Source organism: Lathamus discolor, chromosome 2 (genome assembly GCF_037157495.1).
Source record: "Lathamus discolor isolate bLatDis1 chromosome 2, bLatDis1.hap1, whole genome shotgun sequence".
Taxonomy (NCBI): domain Eukaryota; kingdom Metazoa; phylum Chordata; class Aves; order Psittaciformes; family Psittacidae; genus Lathamus; species Lathamus discolor.
In genome coordinates, this window is record NC_088885.1 from 40,597,542 (window position 1) to 40,615,835 (window position 18,294).

The following is an 18,294-nucleotide window of genomic DNA, read 5'->3' on the forward strand; positions in this document are numbered from 1 at the left end:
TATACTTTGGGTTGTCTTGTTAATTGTTCCGAATTTGTGAGTTTTTCAGTAACTTGAGTTTTTCTTCTTCAAGCAGTAAAGCATCTTATCAGTTGAAATGCTTTATACTTTTTATTTATTCAAATGGTTCCTTTTCTCTATCCATAAATATATTTTCTCTTTTTAGAAAAAGAGCAAACGGGGATCTAATAGGTCATATGATCAAAGTTTAAGTGATTCTTCCTCTCACTCTCAGGATAAACATCATGAGAAGGAGAAAAAAGTAAGTGGATTTGTCGTTGCTAATTATGTGGCACATCTGCTTAATAGTAGCATTTTCTGATAAACTTAATTTTTGCTGAAAAGCTTGAAAGAAATCTTGTGTCTGAAGCACTGAATAATAAATAACACAGGTGGTAAACTAGAGGTACTAGTGTCCAGTGAGGAAACATCTTCAGGTGCATTTGTACATGCACCTTCCTATTCCTGTTTATCATCCGTTTTGGGATACACACTGAAATGTATCTATTGGGAAGGCTGTTTCTGTGCAGCTTCCTTTGCTTTACTTTTCCATTAGAGATTTTTTGGGTAGTGTGATTAGGCAGGAAAGAAAAACAGGGGTAGACAATTTAGCAAGTGTGCTGCTAAACAGGTGTGTCTGATTTTGTATGCTTGAACCTGTTATTTCTTTTTCTCTTCACCAAAGAACTGACATCTCTTGTTGACATATCGTACTGGTACTAGTGGTCAAACCCACTGTGATGGCAAATATCTTGTCATTCACCTGGGAATCTTCCTGTGAGGGTACGAAGAACATAATGCTGATTTCTGTCAATGGTGTATTCTTTTAACAATTTAACTCACATTTAAAAAAACTAACTTTAAATTTATAATGATTATTCCTTCATGTTTTTATTACCGCTATTTTAATAGTTGTCTATTGGAAATTTGTCATATAAACCCCACTGATAACAGATAGTGGCACCATAATGCAAATTTGCTTTGGCTCTTTTTTAGCCCTTTAAGAATACATGCAAAACTGGTCACCAGCATATATCCCATACAACTGATTTAATAGACTTTTCTGCGGGTGTGGGTAGACTTAGTTTTGCATTATTCAAAATCATTACATAAAATTTGAAGTCAGAAAATGTACTGACCAAATGGGTATTGTATGAAGGAGCTCTATTTATAGTGACAGGAAATTGCATAACAAATGTCAGTCTTCAGACCCTTAATCTCATTAATATTTGATTTGCTTTTTAAGCTTATTTCCACTTTGGATGGATGTTGTATCTCCAGTGTTCTTGGATAATTATATCTGGTTAATGGTGTAGGTGATTAGTTCCGTCTTCATTTGGCAGTGCAGAAGAGAGTGCATTGTCTTGTGGTTGTACCTCTAAACCTAAATTTATTACTAAGATTAGAAAAGTGTGGGGGTTTGGCATATCTTTTTTTTCTTAGTAACACACTGGTAGAAAAAAAACAATCTTGAATTACAGACTACAGAATTACCTTACCAAAAACCTTACCAAATATTTGCTGTATTTTGACTTAATGTGCTTAGTTTTTCACCAGTGTCATATTTCAGGTCATGTTTTGTCCAAATACATGCATGGATTTTTACTCTCATTGACAAAACTTTGAAGTTGAATTTGAAGAAACCTTGAGGTGTGAGCATGAGGCTCAATTTCAGTTTAGTATGTCTGTGTAGTGCAAAAAACCTGTTGCTGTTTTGTTGCATGGTGTGGTTTTATTGTTGTGTTTGTTTGTTTTTTTAAAGTGCTTTTGAGATACTATGCTTCTTCAGGTGGTAATACCTGGAAATCTTCAGGGCATACTTGGAGGGACTTTGTAACAGTGTGTTGAGCCAATGTATCAGCTGTTATCTTCTGCTTGCTGCTCAGCTTGTCCTGCTCTGGAAGTGTTTTGATGTGGATTTTCTAGAAATAGTTAATGTTGTGGCTTGCCTTTGCAAGTCCTGGCCTTTTTCTGTGCCTTGAAGTTTGCTAGAAATTGGATATGAAAGTTTCTTCTACCTTTCATGAACTGAAACATGGCAATCTGAAAGATCTCATTATCTGATTTGAGTCTGGGGTGGCATGGTGTAGGGTGAGGTGTTCCTGCCCATGGCAGGAGGGTTGGAGCTACATGATATTAAGGTCCTTTGCAACCCTAACTATTCTGTGATTCCATCTGTAATACTAAGTGAAGCAATGCAGTTTGAAACACTATTACTTAACATTCGTTGATTCACATGGTACCTTACAGCATGTTCACTTACCAAGTTTAATTTGATTTGTATGCTGTGTAATAACAAAACACTATTCTAGCTAAAACCACCGAAATGTGAAGAAAGTTGCAGTTTCCTAAAGCTGCTGTTCACATAACTTTCTGTGGCTATAGGCTTTTTGTTTGGTGTTTTTAACCTTACATATTCCATAGTTAAAGAGTGGCCTTTGCTTTGCAAAGTACTACTCCTCGGTCAGTGAATTCTGTGTGGTGCGGAGGCACATTCGCTTGATAAATTTAACTACCTTTGGCATATGATATGTTATTTGATACAATATATCAAATATACACTGTATCTTGGGGTAGTAAGGTTAGGATGACTTACTGTATTTTCTTCTTACGTAAATCTGATTGGAATCTAGATTGTTGTCACGTTACAGTAAAAATGTGTATCTTTTTCCCCAGATACAGCGGTATCTCGTGTGTTGTATCCTTATTTCTGTCTGTCCCCTGTCTGTGTTGTTGTGTGTCTCCTCCTTTTTCCCCCAGGAGCACTATATTTTCTACTTTTATCTTTCATCTTTGTTCTTTGGAATTCTGTATAATCTGAACTTCAGGCATTCTTAAATCTTTCTCTTTTGCCAAGCAGAAGCCATATGAGTTGAGGACTGGAACCTTTTTTATTGCACGTACCTCAGAAGCTGTCCATATGCTTATAAAATCTTACTCTTCATTAAGAAGAGGTTGGTCTGGAAATGCTGATATGGATAGCTGTCATTTCTGTAAATAGACACTGAGTTGAAAGTATGTGTTTTCCTTCAAATGATGTACTTCGTCTCTTCTAGACACTGTGCTCACAAACTTGATAGTAAAATATACGGGTAGAATAATACAAAAAGACCTAAACCTTTGGTATGATTTAATTTTAATGAGGAATTAGAAGCTACAGAATAAATAGCTTAGTTATATTCTGTTTACTGTTGCACTAAGTATTGCTACTTTCTATGGCAGAGCAGTTATTTAGAAGTTAGTTAAAGGTATGTCTGTGTGCCTCAGAAGTAGGGTTGGTAGTATGTTGCTTGTCATTCCATTATAATACCCCTTTTTTCAGGGTCCAGGTGTTTACTTCAAGCTTTTAGGGGAAAAACTTGAGACCATCATGAGGCTGTAGAAGAATACCTTGCTTTACTGGTGTTCGTGGCAACCTTATCTTTGGAAGGGACTAAAGAAGGAACCAGGTCTGTGACTGACCTTTGTGTAAAGGAAGTCTTTCTTGCCACTTAGGTGAAAATTAGGCAAGCTTATTAGCATATATGTTGACGACTTCTGAAAAACGTGAATTTACTGCATAGTAAGTAACTATTACGTAGCAGCTGAATTAACAAATTCCTTTTCTACTGAAGGTCTTTCAGCTTTGGTCTGGGCTGAGCAGGAAGTGGGAATTTAAAACTCCCTGCTATGATGGCTAATATGATGCAAATTAAACAAAAAGGGACTTGTAACTGAAGACTTCAAATATGTAAGAAGTGGTGACCAAAGAGCGGAAAAAAGAACAAAATAGCGACGAGGAGCTCCAGGGCACTATTACAGAAGTTGGAGGGTGTCAGAGGAGAACCTTATATGCAGGAGCCAGGACAAGTGTTCTAAACACTGAGTTACTGGATGAAGGGAATGCATTATGGGCATGATCTTGCTGCTTATCCTGTTCTTCAAGGAACATTACACCTCCCCTAATTTTGAGGGGAGAAACTTGAACGTCTAGGAAGAGTTTGAGGCACTGCATGACATACAGTGTGTTCCACTGTAACTGTGAGTTTGTTAAGTGTGTGAGAAGGTAAAACTTGTGAACTGCATAAACTTTCCCAATATGTTGTGAAGGACCCTACATTCATATGTCAAGACTATGAATTTCATTTGGGAGAAAAGCACTAGATGCTTTTTAATGTATTTTAATGCTCTGTGTGGGCTGTTACAAATCAAGTCCTAAACACTCAGATCAAGTGTTCATTATGATGTCTCCCTGTATGAATAACTGACTGTGAAAAGATAAAATTGACCTGCCATGCATCACGTAAGATTCTGTGGCAAAACCAGGGGCATACTTTAGTTCTTGAGTTACCATTCAGCTACATAAGCAATGGTTTCCTTTATTCTCCTTGGGGAAAAAGAAAAAAAAATAAAATTTTTTGGTTTACTCCTGAAGAATCAATTTATAGCACAGTATAAAGCAAAGTGTTGCAAAGGCAGTTCTGTCATTCCTCTGTTAATTGCCTCATTTCATAAACTTAATGCTGTTATTTGAACATTGTGGGTTTTGTGTAGCTTTTTTGGGGGGGAATGGGGGTGGAGGAGTGCCAGACTGATCTCAGTAATGCAGCATGACACTGCATTTTTATAAGTTTTAAAAGTTTTTGTTAATCAGTTTAATAGATTTGACTGCTTAATCCTCAACTGTTCTTGTGGTATAAAGCAAAATTGTAAGAATAGTAAAGATACCTAGAAGAAAAGTGATCTAATGCCAGATCAATATTATTCAAATGAGAATGGTGTGGTATGGATGGTGATGCTTGTCCATGTTGACTTCTTTCAATTTCTGTTCTATTAAAGGGAAAGAAGAATGCCTGTAAAACACATTTAAAAATGGGTCAATAAGTATATACTATATGAAGATCAGTGTATATACAGATGGTCTTTAATATCTATTGATGAGCTGCAGAACCTGGTTTTGTTTCATAAGGCTGAGTTTTTGTGTGTTGAAAGTCTGATTACTTGGGAGGACTGGCAGAGTGTGTCTGTGTAAATAAAATGTCATTACAAAGCTACTCTGAGTATATTCCATAATAGATATCTTTGAAGTCTGCATGATTAAGAGCAGAGAAGGCATCTTGTTTGATTTGTTGCCTGCTGAAGTTCTGTGTTAACTTGTGCTGTATTCTGTGTCAGCTTGACAAAGAATACAGCACACATATTTTATTTTAGTAAGAGGAAAAGTAGGAACTTCTGTTTAGACTATCATGCTTATCATGGAACTACTGATTTGACTACCTTGTAACCTTACAGTAACTTGTCATTGTGTTATTACATCGTCATAATATTTGAAGCACTGGAACAGATTGCCCAAAGAAGTGTAAGTGCTCCATCCCTGGCGGTGTTCAAGGCCATGTTGGACAGAGCCTTGGGCAACATGGTCTAGTGTGAGGCATCTCTGCCCAGGGCAGTGGGGTTGGCACTATATGATCTTAAGGTCCTTTCCAACCCTAACGATTCTATGATATATTATGGAAAAAAAGAGTAATGCTAACCTTGACATAACAAACGCCTCATAATTGTATTAAGCTTGGCACCTGGGATTATTTAATTACTTTGAAATCAAAATGACAAATGCACCACCCTTGAGTATACCTAAAATCTACCCTTTAAGCTGTAGGATTTTGTGACACTGTGTTAGTTGTCCTTTTTCCCTCAAAGTAGACATTTTGGTCTTCTATTTTGCACTGTGAGAGAAATCTAAGTCAAAATCCAACCCCAGCAGAACCTGTGCATGAAGTTAATAGTTATTAGTAACAGTGATGTCTGTAGGCTGTAAAACTGAAATTCCATGGGTAGCAAAATCCCCGAACATTCATCTGAAGAAGCTCTGTTATTTATTTGTTTCTTTCATTGAGCTGCTACTTCACTGTGGTTTTTATAGGTGTCTCTTGAGCAGTACTGTGAGAATCAGAATTGTGAGTAGGTCTCTTCTATAGCAAGTTCTTCCTCTGCTCATCAGATGAGTAGTGTTTTTTTAAAAGAAAAATGACATTGTTAGTCCAGATGTCTTCCTTAGGCTGCAGGGATCAACCAAAAGACTGCTTTATTGAAAAATTGCTGTGATATACTTGAGATGTAATGAGGTGTTAATCTTATTTATTTTATTGTTTATTATTTCTGCTATTATTACATATGTCCTGATTTTGGCTGGGGTAGAGTAACTTTCTTCCGAGTAGCTGGTGCAGTGCTGTGGTTTAGGTTTAATCTGAGAACAACACTGATAACACACCGATGTTTTAGTTGTTGCCAAGTAATTCTTACCCCAATGAAGGACTTTCTCAGTCTCATGCTCTGTCAGTGAGGTGGGGCACAAGAAGCCAGGAGCAAGCAGAGACAGGACACCTGACCCAAACTAGCCAAAGGGGTATTCCATACCACAGCATGTCATGCTTAGTATATAAATTGGAGGGAGTTACCCGAAAGGGCAGATCACTGCTCAGGGATGACCTGGGCATTGTTCAGCAGCTGATGAGCAATTGTATTGTGCGTCACTTGTGTTTATTCCTTCTCTCTATTTCCTATTATCACTACTATTATATCTTACTTCTATGTCCATTATTAAACTGTTTTATCTCAACCTATGGGTTTTGTACATTTTTTTTCAACTCTCCTCCCCATCCCATTCGGGAGTGGTGGGGTGTGAGTGAGCGGCTATGTGGTACTTAGTTGCTGGCTGGGTTTAAACCACAACAGTGTATTACTTCAGTTTCACCAGTATCTTCACAAAATTTTAAGAAAAGACTTTATGTTTGATTATGATTTTGGTCCTTATACAAGTTCAGTGTGTTGTAGCATTATTTACTTAACTCCTCAGTGTTTGTGCTCTGCCACATTATAAGATAGAGGAGGGTAACATCTGAATAACTGTAGTGAATGGTAAGCTGGACTCTGAAGAAATGCGGATGTTTCTTGGTTGAGAAAATTATGCAATGTTGTTTGTCGTAAGTTAAAAACTAGATGACACCTGAATATTAAAAATAGGTCATTAAGGTTACTGCTTGATTTTTGTTTCTGTTTGAGCAATGTACCTTCATGCACCAGTTCTGTAGCTATAACTCTGAGGGATGTAGAAAAAGGTGCTTTAAGATGTTCTTTTTCTTTGCTTTGGATCCTAGATTAATACAAGATTGTTTGTACTTTGTTGACTGCGTAATAGTTTCTAGAACATAATCTTAATAATTTTCAGTGAAGCTCTATGTATATGTGGTTCACCAGGAAAAATGTTTTGAGTGCTGGTAGACCACATGCAGTTAAAGATGATCTGCACTGGTAAGCAGAGCCAGGATAAACGTATTCTTTTTGCCATTCCATTTACCTATTTCTTAACATATATTTGATGGGTATCTTTAGGTTACCTCACAGACGGGAGAGCATTTCACAGTATGTAACATAACACATATTAAAAAGTTTTAAATACTTGCAATTTTTACAGGAATAAATGGAGATGAGCATAAATAGTTGTTTTAGTTAATCCTGAATCGTTTTTGAAGCTATAACTTGCTACTCAGGCGTTTAGCACTGAGTATCCATCACTAACCATTAATATTAAACAGTGTAAATAACAGAAAAAGCTCATTTTAATGTTAAATTTCAAAAGCATAGTAGCATATTCTTAGTAAGAGTTGTGCATTAGTGTTACATCTAAGAGAAGCTTTGACTGGCATTTTTATAATTGATTTTTGAGTCTTTTTACCATTGACAGTTAAAATTCTGACCATGATCAGACCATTATCCCTGAATTGAAGTGAGTTTTTTGAGTCTTTTAAGTAATTGTAGCAAGGATTAGTACTTAAGAACAATTTTTTTGCTTAGAGCTGACTAGGAATGTATTTGAATAATGCTGGCAGTAGTGTTCCACTTCCGCCTATAAACTATCCTGAGCCTATCCTTTTATTACTGTGACTACAGCAGCGCTGCTACTGTATTTAATTTTCTTGTTGTGGTTTATACCGTATAAAATGATAGATAGATGAATGCCTGAGCAAGGGCCATTCTTGTCAAAACAAGATAAATTAAGATTTGAATTTGAACTTGAGGACCATAGGCATTTTTCATTCTGGAATTGTTATGGTTATATTACTAATAGCTGCCAGTCACAAATAAGAGGCCAAGCAGGTCTTGTGTTGGGAATTAGCAAGAACTATGTGCAGCTTTCTATTAAAGACGTTAGTTGTGATGGTGACAGCTCTGGATTTACAAGCTTCAGTAATGAAGAGATAGTGCAAAATATCCATAAAAGACAAAAGCACAAATCTGAGTACTCTTGCTAGTAGAATATTGTGATACGTTTGAATTATTTGGGGGAGTCAGAAACAGTGGCTGAAGAATTAGTAATTTAGACATTCAGGTGACTTTTCTCACAAAAATTATAGGATCACAGAATAGTTAAGGTTGGAAAGGACCATAAGATTATTTAGTTCCAACGCCCCTGCCATGGGCAGGGATGCCTCGCACTAGACCATGTCACCCAAGAGTCTGCCCAACCTAGCCTTGAACACTGACAGGGATGGAACATTTACCACTTCTTTGGGCAACATGTTCCAGTGCCTCACCACCCTCACGGTAAAGAACTTCTTCCTTGTATCTAACCTGAATTTGGAAATGTTGTTAAGGTTTGAAAACTTTGCACAACCAGAGGTAGTGGGGGGAGGAGGGGGGGTTATGACTTTTGTAATAGTAGGATAAAAATGGAATTTTTGTTTTAGGTCAGCCCAAGCAGTTTTGTTGGAAAGTTCGATCACTGCTGCTTGCTGATAGTGTGCATGTGTTTTAATTCTTCCAAAGTAGAAGTTAGTCTCCTGATCCCTGGGCATATGAGCTCTTGCTCCTCTGTCCTGTGTCTACCTTCTCTTGTCCCTATTACTGCCCATGTTCCATGCTCCTTCACTGACCTAACCTAATTCACTAAAACAGCAGAAAACTATGCACTTTGGGTTTTGGTGCTGGTTTTTAGCAGTTTGAATTCGCACACAGAAAATCTGACAAGCTAAGCAGTGTGGGAAGGGTGAGAGATGGGTCAGGAAACCTTTTTTTTCTTTGTTACAGTGAACTGTTAAATGCAAACTTCAGAAGGTAGCTTAATGAAATGAAGTACCGTGGTAACCTCTTTGGAGAGGGCTGTGACTTCCTGAGACAAAAATGAATTGCAAATAAGTGTAAATACCTCGAACAAGTTAAATGATACTTCCACATGGTAATGTTGTAGATTAATAATGCCATTAGAGAAAAGCTGAACTCACCCATTCCATCTGTCCTGGAAGTTACCATTCACTTGCATTATTTAGTCTTCCCAGATGTTGAGGTCCAAACTGTGGAAAGATGTATTTGATAACATTTATTCTGTTGATAGCAGATTAGAGTTTAAATAAAATCATACACGTATCCTTAATCTGATGTTTCAATGAGATTGTGTTCAGTCAGTAGTGTGATGTTTCCTCTGAAAGTACACTAAAGAAAATGAGTAAGTGCTGATCTTTAGTGATCCAGTGTGTAAATGAGCTAAAAACCAGAAGAGCGGGAACCAACTGTATTTGTGAAATCATATTATGTAAAAGTTGTGTAGATTGAACCTTTGTGAAAGAAATAGAAGCAACGAAAGTGCGCTTTTTTTTTGCCTTCTTCACCTCCTGCTCCCTTTCCCACAAGAGGGCAATGTACAGAAGGTGCTACAGAATTCTAGAAATCTTGTACCATATTTGTTTTCTTATCTTGCAGCGTGTAGCTGTTGGAATTAAGAAGGTATTACATATTTTTTTAGATAAGAAGCAAAACCCAGAAATGAGATCCCCTGTGATAAATAAAGCTTTCTGATTAATCATGACATATGAACTCAAGGTATTTTGTATTGGTATTTAGCTACATCATAAATCAGGGCTCTTCAAGTTCTAGGATGAATAATGTTACAGCTGCTTACCCAGTGGCTGCATGGCCACTGCACCTTATTTTTCTTAAAATAAGTAAGGTTTCAGGGGCTGCCTGAATCTGATCCTGTTGAGCTTCCCTATTTGTGCGCCAAGATTGAAGTTGCCTTTGTCAACTTTGTAGTTGGCTGTGTAATTTTTAATGTATTCTTCCGCTGAATGTTTCTTCTGCTAAATCCTGTTCTTACAGAATGTGGCATTGCATTTATCAGCTCTGCAACTGTGTTAACATACAGATGTTTGGAACATCTGAACTCATGCCGATGAATCTTTAAAAAAATTAAGTATATAAATGGAATACATTGGGTTCTGCCTGCCCTCCAGGGCTCCCTTAGCTTTCACTTATTAGCAACATTATTTTCAGTCCTTGTTAAGTAATTTCTCCCCTTTTTTGCCTTGCAGTAAAGATTGTGAAAGGTCAGAAACTTGATACCACTTTCCCTAGAATGGTGGGTTTTCATGTAGAAAAGTGAAAAGCATACAATGAGTTGTCCATGAAGGGCCAGCTGTCTGTTCTTTTTCTGGCAGTAGAGAAGATGGCTAGTTTTTGTGTTGTTTGAGACACACCTGATTGAAAACTGTCATACTTGTTAATATTGTGGGAATTCATATCCCTCTTACTCCTTTTCTAGATCCAAAAGTGAGTATTTCAGAACTCTTATTACGCTTTGCATGCATCTTCATGGTGAGAAGAGGGTGCAACAGCAAGGAGTCACTTTGTGGGAGCTAAATCTCTTCATCTCAGCAGGTTGCTGATTTTTTTTTTCTTATCAGTGCAAAACCTTAGTATTCCTGTCAAAGGTTTTCCTGCAGTGAAGTGTTCTCCACTTCTTTGATGTTATTTGCATCTGGAATCAATTCACATTCAGAAGCAGGACTTCTGAACTTTGGAAGAAAAAAGAATAAAAAAGAGGAAAGATTGTTACAGGAGGTAAAATGTAAAGGGAGGAGGGAATTTAGAGTTAAGGACAGGAGAACTTTGTATGAGAACTTCGTATGCAAAGGGCCTTTGGGTGGGGTACCCTTCCAGTGGCTTTGAGTGGTAAGCTGTAACCTTGGTGAGCTGTCCTGGCAAGCTTTGTGTTGATGTTTTGGATCTGGGACAGAATTTGTGGTTGCTGATGCTTCACTTTACAGAGCTTAAAGCATTTTCTTTCCAAGCTCAGTTGTTTATACCCCTCCCTTACCCCTGTTCTTTTATCCCTCTTTCCTTCTTCTTGACACATCCTTTTTTGTTGAGACTACTATCAGTACATTACGGAATGTAATTTGAAGGCCTCCTGACTATTCCTTTGATCAGAATTCTATGTTTATTTGCCTTTCAGACAAAATTAACACTGGAAGTAAAGGAACACTAGAAAGTCAACAGAAGAGATTGTAAAACATGTTCATTTAAATGTTTCCTATTGTTTACTGATATTGCTGTGAAATTTCATCTTAAAGTATATTAAAGTTATTCCCCGTTGGGTCCAAAATTATAAATAAATAAAAAAAAAATCTGTAGGGGGATTTGAATTTCTTAGTAAAATGATGAAAGCTAAAGAAACTCAGGCAGTGGCTTAGATTTCCATTTCATAACTTCCTTCTTGAAGCTTGTTTGGGGTTCAGTCAAGTTGTTTAGATAAACATGTACACATAGTAATAGATGTATATATCATAGATGATACAGTAAGCTGGGTAACTAGCACTGATGAAAGGCATTTGGATAACCTGATTTGAACGATAACATGGCAGTCATGGTGTAGATGCTTCTGTTTTCATCCCTGCTTGTTTTCTAGCAGTGTGAGTAGCAATTTTGAGTCTTAATATTCAATGAATTATTGAATAGACTCTTCAGTGCATTTGGCTCCCTCCTCTCTGTATTTTTTCTTTCAAATGTGTATTTTCCAGGCCTAAAAAAACCCAAACAAACTATCCCTACTCCAAAAAATATCCCAAAGAAAACAGAAACGACATCTGTGGTCTGAATCTCCCTAACAAGCCTATGTTAGGTTTTAAACAACTGAAATTCTACCTTATGGTATATAGTGTTGGAACTATGACACCTGCACACTTTGCTATGAAAAAGAAAACTCCACATCGCTATCCAAGCAGCACACAGAGGGGAAAAAAAAAAGATAACCAGGTTCACTTCAGTGTATGAAAATAACAAACGTAGAAATCCCCGTCAGCCTTTTGGACCTTCCTTAGAGTTTTAAGAAGCGTACAAGCATCCGAAGGACTCTGCATATTGTATTCTAGCAAGTATATTTTTGCATGATATTTTGGTGAAGATGGCTTTGGTACTTAATGAATTTTCTTCACTAAGCTGGTAAAATCATAATTTCGTTCATGAGAGTGGTTGTGCAGTTGCTGTTGAACAAATTACGTTTTCTTTAGAGAATCTGCGTAATAATTTTGATAGTTAAAGATCAGCATGGGTAATTTTTGAGATTGAAAACATTTACTGAGTTTTCATATGGCTATTCAGAATGAAACATTTTATGTTGTCTTCATCTTTTCAAGCACTCAGTGGGAGTTTAAAAGCCCCTGTGTCAATCCATATGTATGCATTTTTTGGGTTGCTTTCTGTTGAAGTGCTCATTCTGAACAAGTAACCATAGATCATGCTGTTCTGCTGTGTTTTGTGTGTGTGTTCACATATACCTAATAAAGAAGCAAAATACTTAAGTGCCAGTAGTTTACAGGTAACTTCCTCTGCAGTTTCTCTGCATCTTCTGATGCTGGCTGTCTAGATAAACCGTATTATGATACTGTGGGAAAAGTGACCTTGGTAAAAAAATTAACTTGGGTAAAAAATACTGGAATCCTGCATTCTAACTTGAATTGTTAATTTTGTCAGACTTGGGCTTTTTTTTTGTGTTTGAATTATTTAAACAAAAACAGTTTGGGTCTGCATCTGTAATCCTTGAAGAACTGATGTCTACCAGTATTGAAGACTTCTTTTATAGTCTAGAGGCTCTGGGTTAAGTTATTTTCTGTCTGTTTGCACAATTTCATTCACACTGCCAATGATTCTTGTTGTATTTAAAATAAATAAATTCTTATGCTCTTTTAGAAAGCAGACTTCAGTGGTATAGCTTTTGGTATTTTGTCCAGTTTAACGTGGAAGATACTTACTTAGTATGTAAACTGTATGCACCCTTTTTGGGAATGAAATCTAAATCAAATTTCACACTGTTATGCATAAAGATGTCAGTAGTGGAGCCAAAGCTAAAACTTGAATTAATTTGCAGTAGTATCCCAATAAAAAATACCGTGCAGGTGCAGAAATGCAGGAAAATAGAAATTGTTGGTGAGAAATACAGGAAAAATTCTGATGCAGCAGCCATGTCTCTGTTTTTAATCAAGTTTCTTTTGATGATTAATTTATTATTTGGAAGATGGATAAATTAACAACAGTGGATTCATAAATGCTGCTTATAATTGAAGAATTTCTGTTTGTGTACTTTGAAAGCGAATATAAATAAATATTCTATTTGCTTTTATAAAATGTTATTACAAAAATTAAAAAAGTTTACATTAAAATAGTGCAGGATGTTGTTACTCTCTCAAATTTTGATAACGCATGATGCTACATAAAATGGATTATGCTAAAGATGAAGCTGAACTTAGATTGTATTCTCTTTTGTAACTTACAGAAATATAAAGAGAAAGATAAACACAAGCAAAAATATAAGAAGCAGTCGGAGTCCTCACCATCCTTGGTTCCATCTCTTACTGTAACTACAGAGAAAGTAAGTCAATGTGTTTTTCCTCCTCTTCCACTTCAATTACTTATGATGAAATTTCATGGTGTAATCATTCTATTATATATACAGGAGCTTTCGAATGGTGTAGATTTTGTAATTATCAGGAATGCTTGGTATTTTTCCTATTGCATAAAATCCCAAAATACTTTGAGATTTATCATCTGGAGAACAGTTTAAGAGTTTTGTACTAGAGCAGTGAGTGATTCAATGACCTCAGTCAGGTGCCACTGATGGTCCAGTAAGTTTTATTTCATTGACTTATGTTTAATAATTCGAGAAGTTTTAGATAATCTTTCCTTTGAAATTCACTTGTGTGTGCTGAGCTGTCACTGAACCTGTAAGCATTTAAGCTGGTAATTAATGAAATTACAGCTCATGCTTCATCTACTTGTAATATCACATTGACTTTTTAGCAATGCCTTTTTAGTCTGCTCCATTAGGCTCTGGTCTTTCCTTCCTGTTCATGTGGTAGCAAATACCTAACTCAAAGGACAATATAGTTAAATAGTGACAGATCTCATTGTACTCGACAAGAATGCTCCATGGGTATTAGGGGGGACAGCCTGCCCCACTATGGTCTTCACCATGGGCTGCAGGGGAATGGGCATCAGCTCTGGTGCCTGGAGCATCTCCTCCCCCTGCTTCTTCATTGACCTTGGTGTCTGCAGAGCTGTTAGTCTCACTCATCTCTCTGGCTGCAGTTACTTGTGGGCAGTAACTTATCCCCCTCGTAACTATCTTACCCCAGGGGTGCTACCACATTTCAGGTGGGTTCAGCCTTGGGCGAGCTGCTGGTCTGTCTTGGAGCCGTCTGGCATTTGCTCCATCAGACACAGGGCCAGAAGCCACACCTGTAGCCCCCTGCTACCAAAACCTTGCCATAAAAACCCAATGCAGTGTGACAGTTTTTATTGAAATTAGGTTGTAGAACACTTTGAATAGTATTGACTATTCCATGTGATTCGTTATTTCCTTTTATTAATTTGTCCTGAACATATTCCTCTTTATCAGAGACAACTTGCAAACCTTATAGCCTGTAAAATAAACTTCCCACCCTTCTTGTGTGGGGAGTTCCTTTAAACTCTACATTTTTTTGTTTAGGTTTTGTGCTATATATGATAGTAACTTTTTTGAATTACATCATCATCTAATTATCATAATAAATTTTAACGAAATGTTACATTATTGTACTTTGGTGTAAAAGTTAAATAAAATATATGGAAATACTGGTTATTTTTGAGTCCTACTTATTGCAATATGCTTTTAATGCTGAAGAAAGTTTCTGCCTGCCTGTTTTCTAATTGCTTTGTCCTCCTTAGACTTTTCCTAATTACAAGGTTTACAACTCAGTGGTGTGTACTTTAGGAAGGCGAACAAGAGTAATATCCCATGTTTAGCAAACTTGTATTAAACCCAGTTAAGGACTGATAGTCTTCCTGAGTTGTTGGCCATACTGATAATTGAGATTGTACTACATATGTATGTATAGCAAGTCAAATAAATTTTTGCAGATAAATCTATAGGATTATGGCAGTGTGTGCTTGCAGCCCAGAAAGCCAACCGTATCCTGGACTGCATCAAAAGGAGCGTGACCAGCAGGTCGAAGGAGGTGATCCTGCCCATCTACGCTGCTCTTGTGAGACCTCACCTGGAGTATTGTGTGCAGTTCTGGTGTCCTCAACATAAAAAGGACATGGAACTGTTGGAATAAGTCCAGAGGAGGGCCACGAGGATGATCAGGGGGCTGGAGCACCTCCCGTATGAAGACAGGCTGAGGAAGTTGGGGCTGTTCAGCCTGGAGAAGAGAAGGCTGCGTGGAGACCTCATAGCAGCCTTCCAGTATCTGAAGGGGGCCTATAGGGATGCTGAGGAGGGACTCTTCATCAGTGACTGTAGAGACAGGACAAGGGGTAACAGGTTAAAACTTAAAGAGGGGAAGTTCAGATTGGATATAAGGAGGAAATTCTTTCCTGTTAGGGTGTTGAGGCACTGGAATGGGTTGGCCAGGGAGGTTGTGAATGCCCCATCCCTGGCAGTGTTCAAAGCCAGGCTGGATGAAGCCTTGTGTGGGATTGTTTAGGGTGAGGTGTCCCTGCCCATGGCAGGGGGGTTGGAACCAGATGATCTTGAGATCCTTTCCAACCCTAACTATTCTATAATTCTTTGATTCTGTGATTTATAATGGGAGCATTTTAAATATTTTTATGTTCTTTTGAATACCTAAACCTCACCTCTTTATAGTCTTAACAATAATAAAATAGATAACATTAAAAAAAATGTTGCAACTCCTATGATCAGTAGCAAGGTAGAGCTTTAGCAAATACTAAAAAGAACAGGAAGTCTGTATAATTCTATAACATAAATTATAACTACATTAAACTAAAACAGGAATACTCATTGTGGAATTTAAATACTGGCATGTGGCCTTTTAATTTTCTTCTTTTAATGTTTTGCACCTTGTGGTTTTTTTTCTGCCTAAGCTGTCTGCTTCATTTTCTGCTTTTTATAATGCTTCATATCATCAGGAAAATCCGTGTTAATTTTTTTTAGATCAAGTTACTGTGATTATGGTTTTCTTGTTTCGTTTTGATTTTTTATTTGGCACCACTTACATGCATTTGCTTTTCTGGGTGATAATTTCATAGGGTGTTTCTGAAAAAGTTGAAATTTTACTAATAAGACGAAGTTTTGTTTTCTTCCAAAATAAATATTTGGTTCAGAATATTGTATTAATATGTTACTTTTGTGTGTCTTTTTACATAGAGTTGTCAGAATTGATTTAGACTTGATGTCTTTTTCACAGCAGTCTCTTTGCAGAGAATATGTTGTTTTATCATGGTATAAAATTACTTCTGGTACCATATTGTTCCTGTGGGGGGAACTAGAATTTGAAACTAATTTTGTTTTTCCTTTTTAAAGAACTTAAATCCTTTGTGATACGGTGGTAATGACCATATATGCAGGTGATACCACAAAGCATGTTTTTGTCTGGATGAATGGCTTCTTAAGAGAAATTCATGAAGGCTGCAGAATAAACTGTGGATTTGCATTACAGGCTTGCCTGTTTGTTCTGCAGAATTTAATTCCAGTAAGTTTTACTGAGGTTCCAGTCCAAATTCTGTGTTGAGACATGAAAACAGTGTTTTGAGAGGCATTTTTTGTGATATGTAACTCAGTAAACTCTGCTTACTCTGGATCATTTAAGTGTGAAAGGATTTGAAATAAGAAATTCCTAGCTACTCTTTTGTTAATGTACTAAGAAGTTTTTCGCTTCTGGGGCATAGATACAGAATGTTTTAAGAAGCGCTGGGAATTTGAATTGTCTCTCCCTGTTTTTGGCCTTCCTCTTCGTTGGGAAGGGCTGTCACCCTTTTTATCAGTCCTGATAGCATCTTCTGTCTCAGGTTTTGAGCTTGGCTTGTATTGAGAATTTAAAAATATGTGTGGTTTAACATACACAGAAAAATACAGTTGTCCTTTTTTTAGGTGGAGTGGAGTGTTATTAATTAAAACAGAACTCCAAAATATTGATATACGCAAAGATACACAATACAGTGTATCCACATTGAAACTGTAGTCAGTAACTAAGTAAAAGATACTGTGAAGAGAAAGAAAGTACAGCTGACTGAGTTTTATCTGCAATAGCAGAGATGATGATGATAACCCTTCTCAGTTCACCCTCACTATCAGCCCAGTCTGGTTATTAGGTGACATGCTCAGATCTTACCGCAGTAGGGTAATGAAGAGAATTAAAAGAGTAAGGAAATGTCTGTTTGGTATGACTGAACATGACTGTCCTATGGCTGTGAAGTGTTTGTGAGGTACGGGGTATGTCTTGGAGGTTTTTTTGTTGGTTATTTTTTGCTTGGACTGTGCTTTTATTGGCTTTTTTTTTTTTTTTTTGAGGATTACCTGCTGCTGTCCTTCCCTTCTCTGTACAAGAGTACCACCATAGACATCTGTATTGGGGTTAACAGCTTCTCAAGCCTTGGGTTGTACTGTGTATAGAGAGAATGATTATTACGCCTTTACTGTAAATGTAAAGCTGTCCCAGAAGTTTTAAGACGTGCTGCAGATTGGTGGTATAACTCTTCAGGGTGCACAGAGTGATATATGGGGGGCATAAAAATGACAGTAGTTCTCTCTGCACCAGATTGGTAATGTGAAACTTTGCTTTTTTGGGGAAAAAAACCCTGCTAACTGGTTTTTGGGAAGCATAAAGAAACTCTGATACACACAGAGTTAGCTTGATAAATTGCACTAGCAAATACTGATTGAATTTTGAGAACAGGATTAACACTCATGAAACAGACAAGTCCTCCCAGATAAACCAAGGAATGGAGTTGGAGCATCAGGGAATCTCCTTTTTGGGGCATGTCAGTACTGAAATGAAGGAAAAATGACTGACTGCAGTGTGAACAGGGGAGGAAGGAGACTTGAGCAGTGTATCCTGCTTAGCACATGCTGGAAGGAGACAGCATTGTAAGCTTGGGGGGAGGGTGGGGGCTGCAGAGGTTGAAGCCAGTCAGTAAATAATCTGAGGTGTTCTGCCTCTATACTCTGATCCTTGCTCTGTGCCACTGTCACTCTCCTGACCTCAA

At 37.3% G+C, this 18,294-nt stretch overlaps 1 protein-coding gene across 7 annotated transcripts in view; it reads left to right on the forward strand.

Moving 5' to 3' along the window:
- Positions 1 to 18,294, forward strand: part of MLLT10 (MLLT10 histone lysine methyltransferase DOT1L cofactor) — a 129,730-nt gene that overhangs the window by 45,446 nt on the left and 65,990 nt on the right. For 5 of the 7 annotated variants that reach the window (XM_065666545.1, XM_065666546.1, XM_065666547.1 and 2 more), the window contains 2 exons: positions 167 to 262; positions 13,583 to 13,678. In XM_065666545.1, the coding sequence (XP_065522617.1) occupies positions 167 to 262; positions 13,583 to 13,678 (192 nt within the window). The remainder of the gene's footprint in view (positions 1 to 166; positions 263 to 13,582; positions 13,679 to 18,294) is intronic. The other 2 variants (XM_065666548.1, XM_065666550.1) reach the window with 1 other exon arrangement.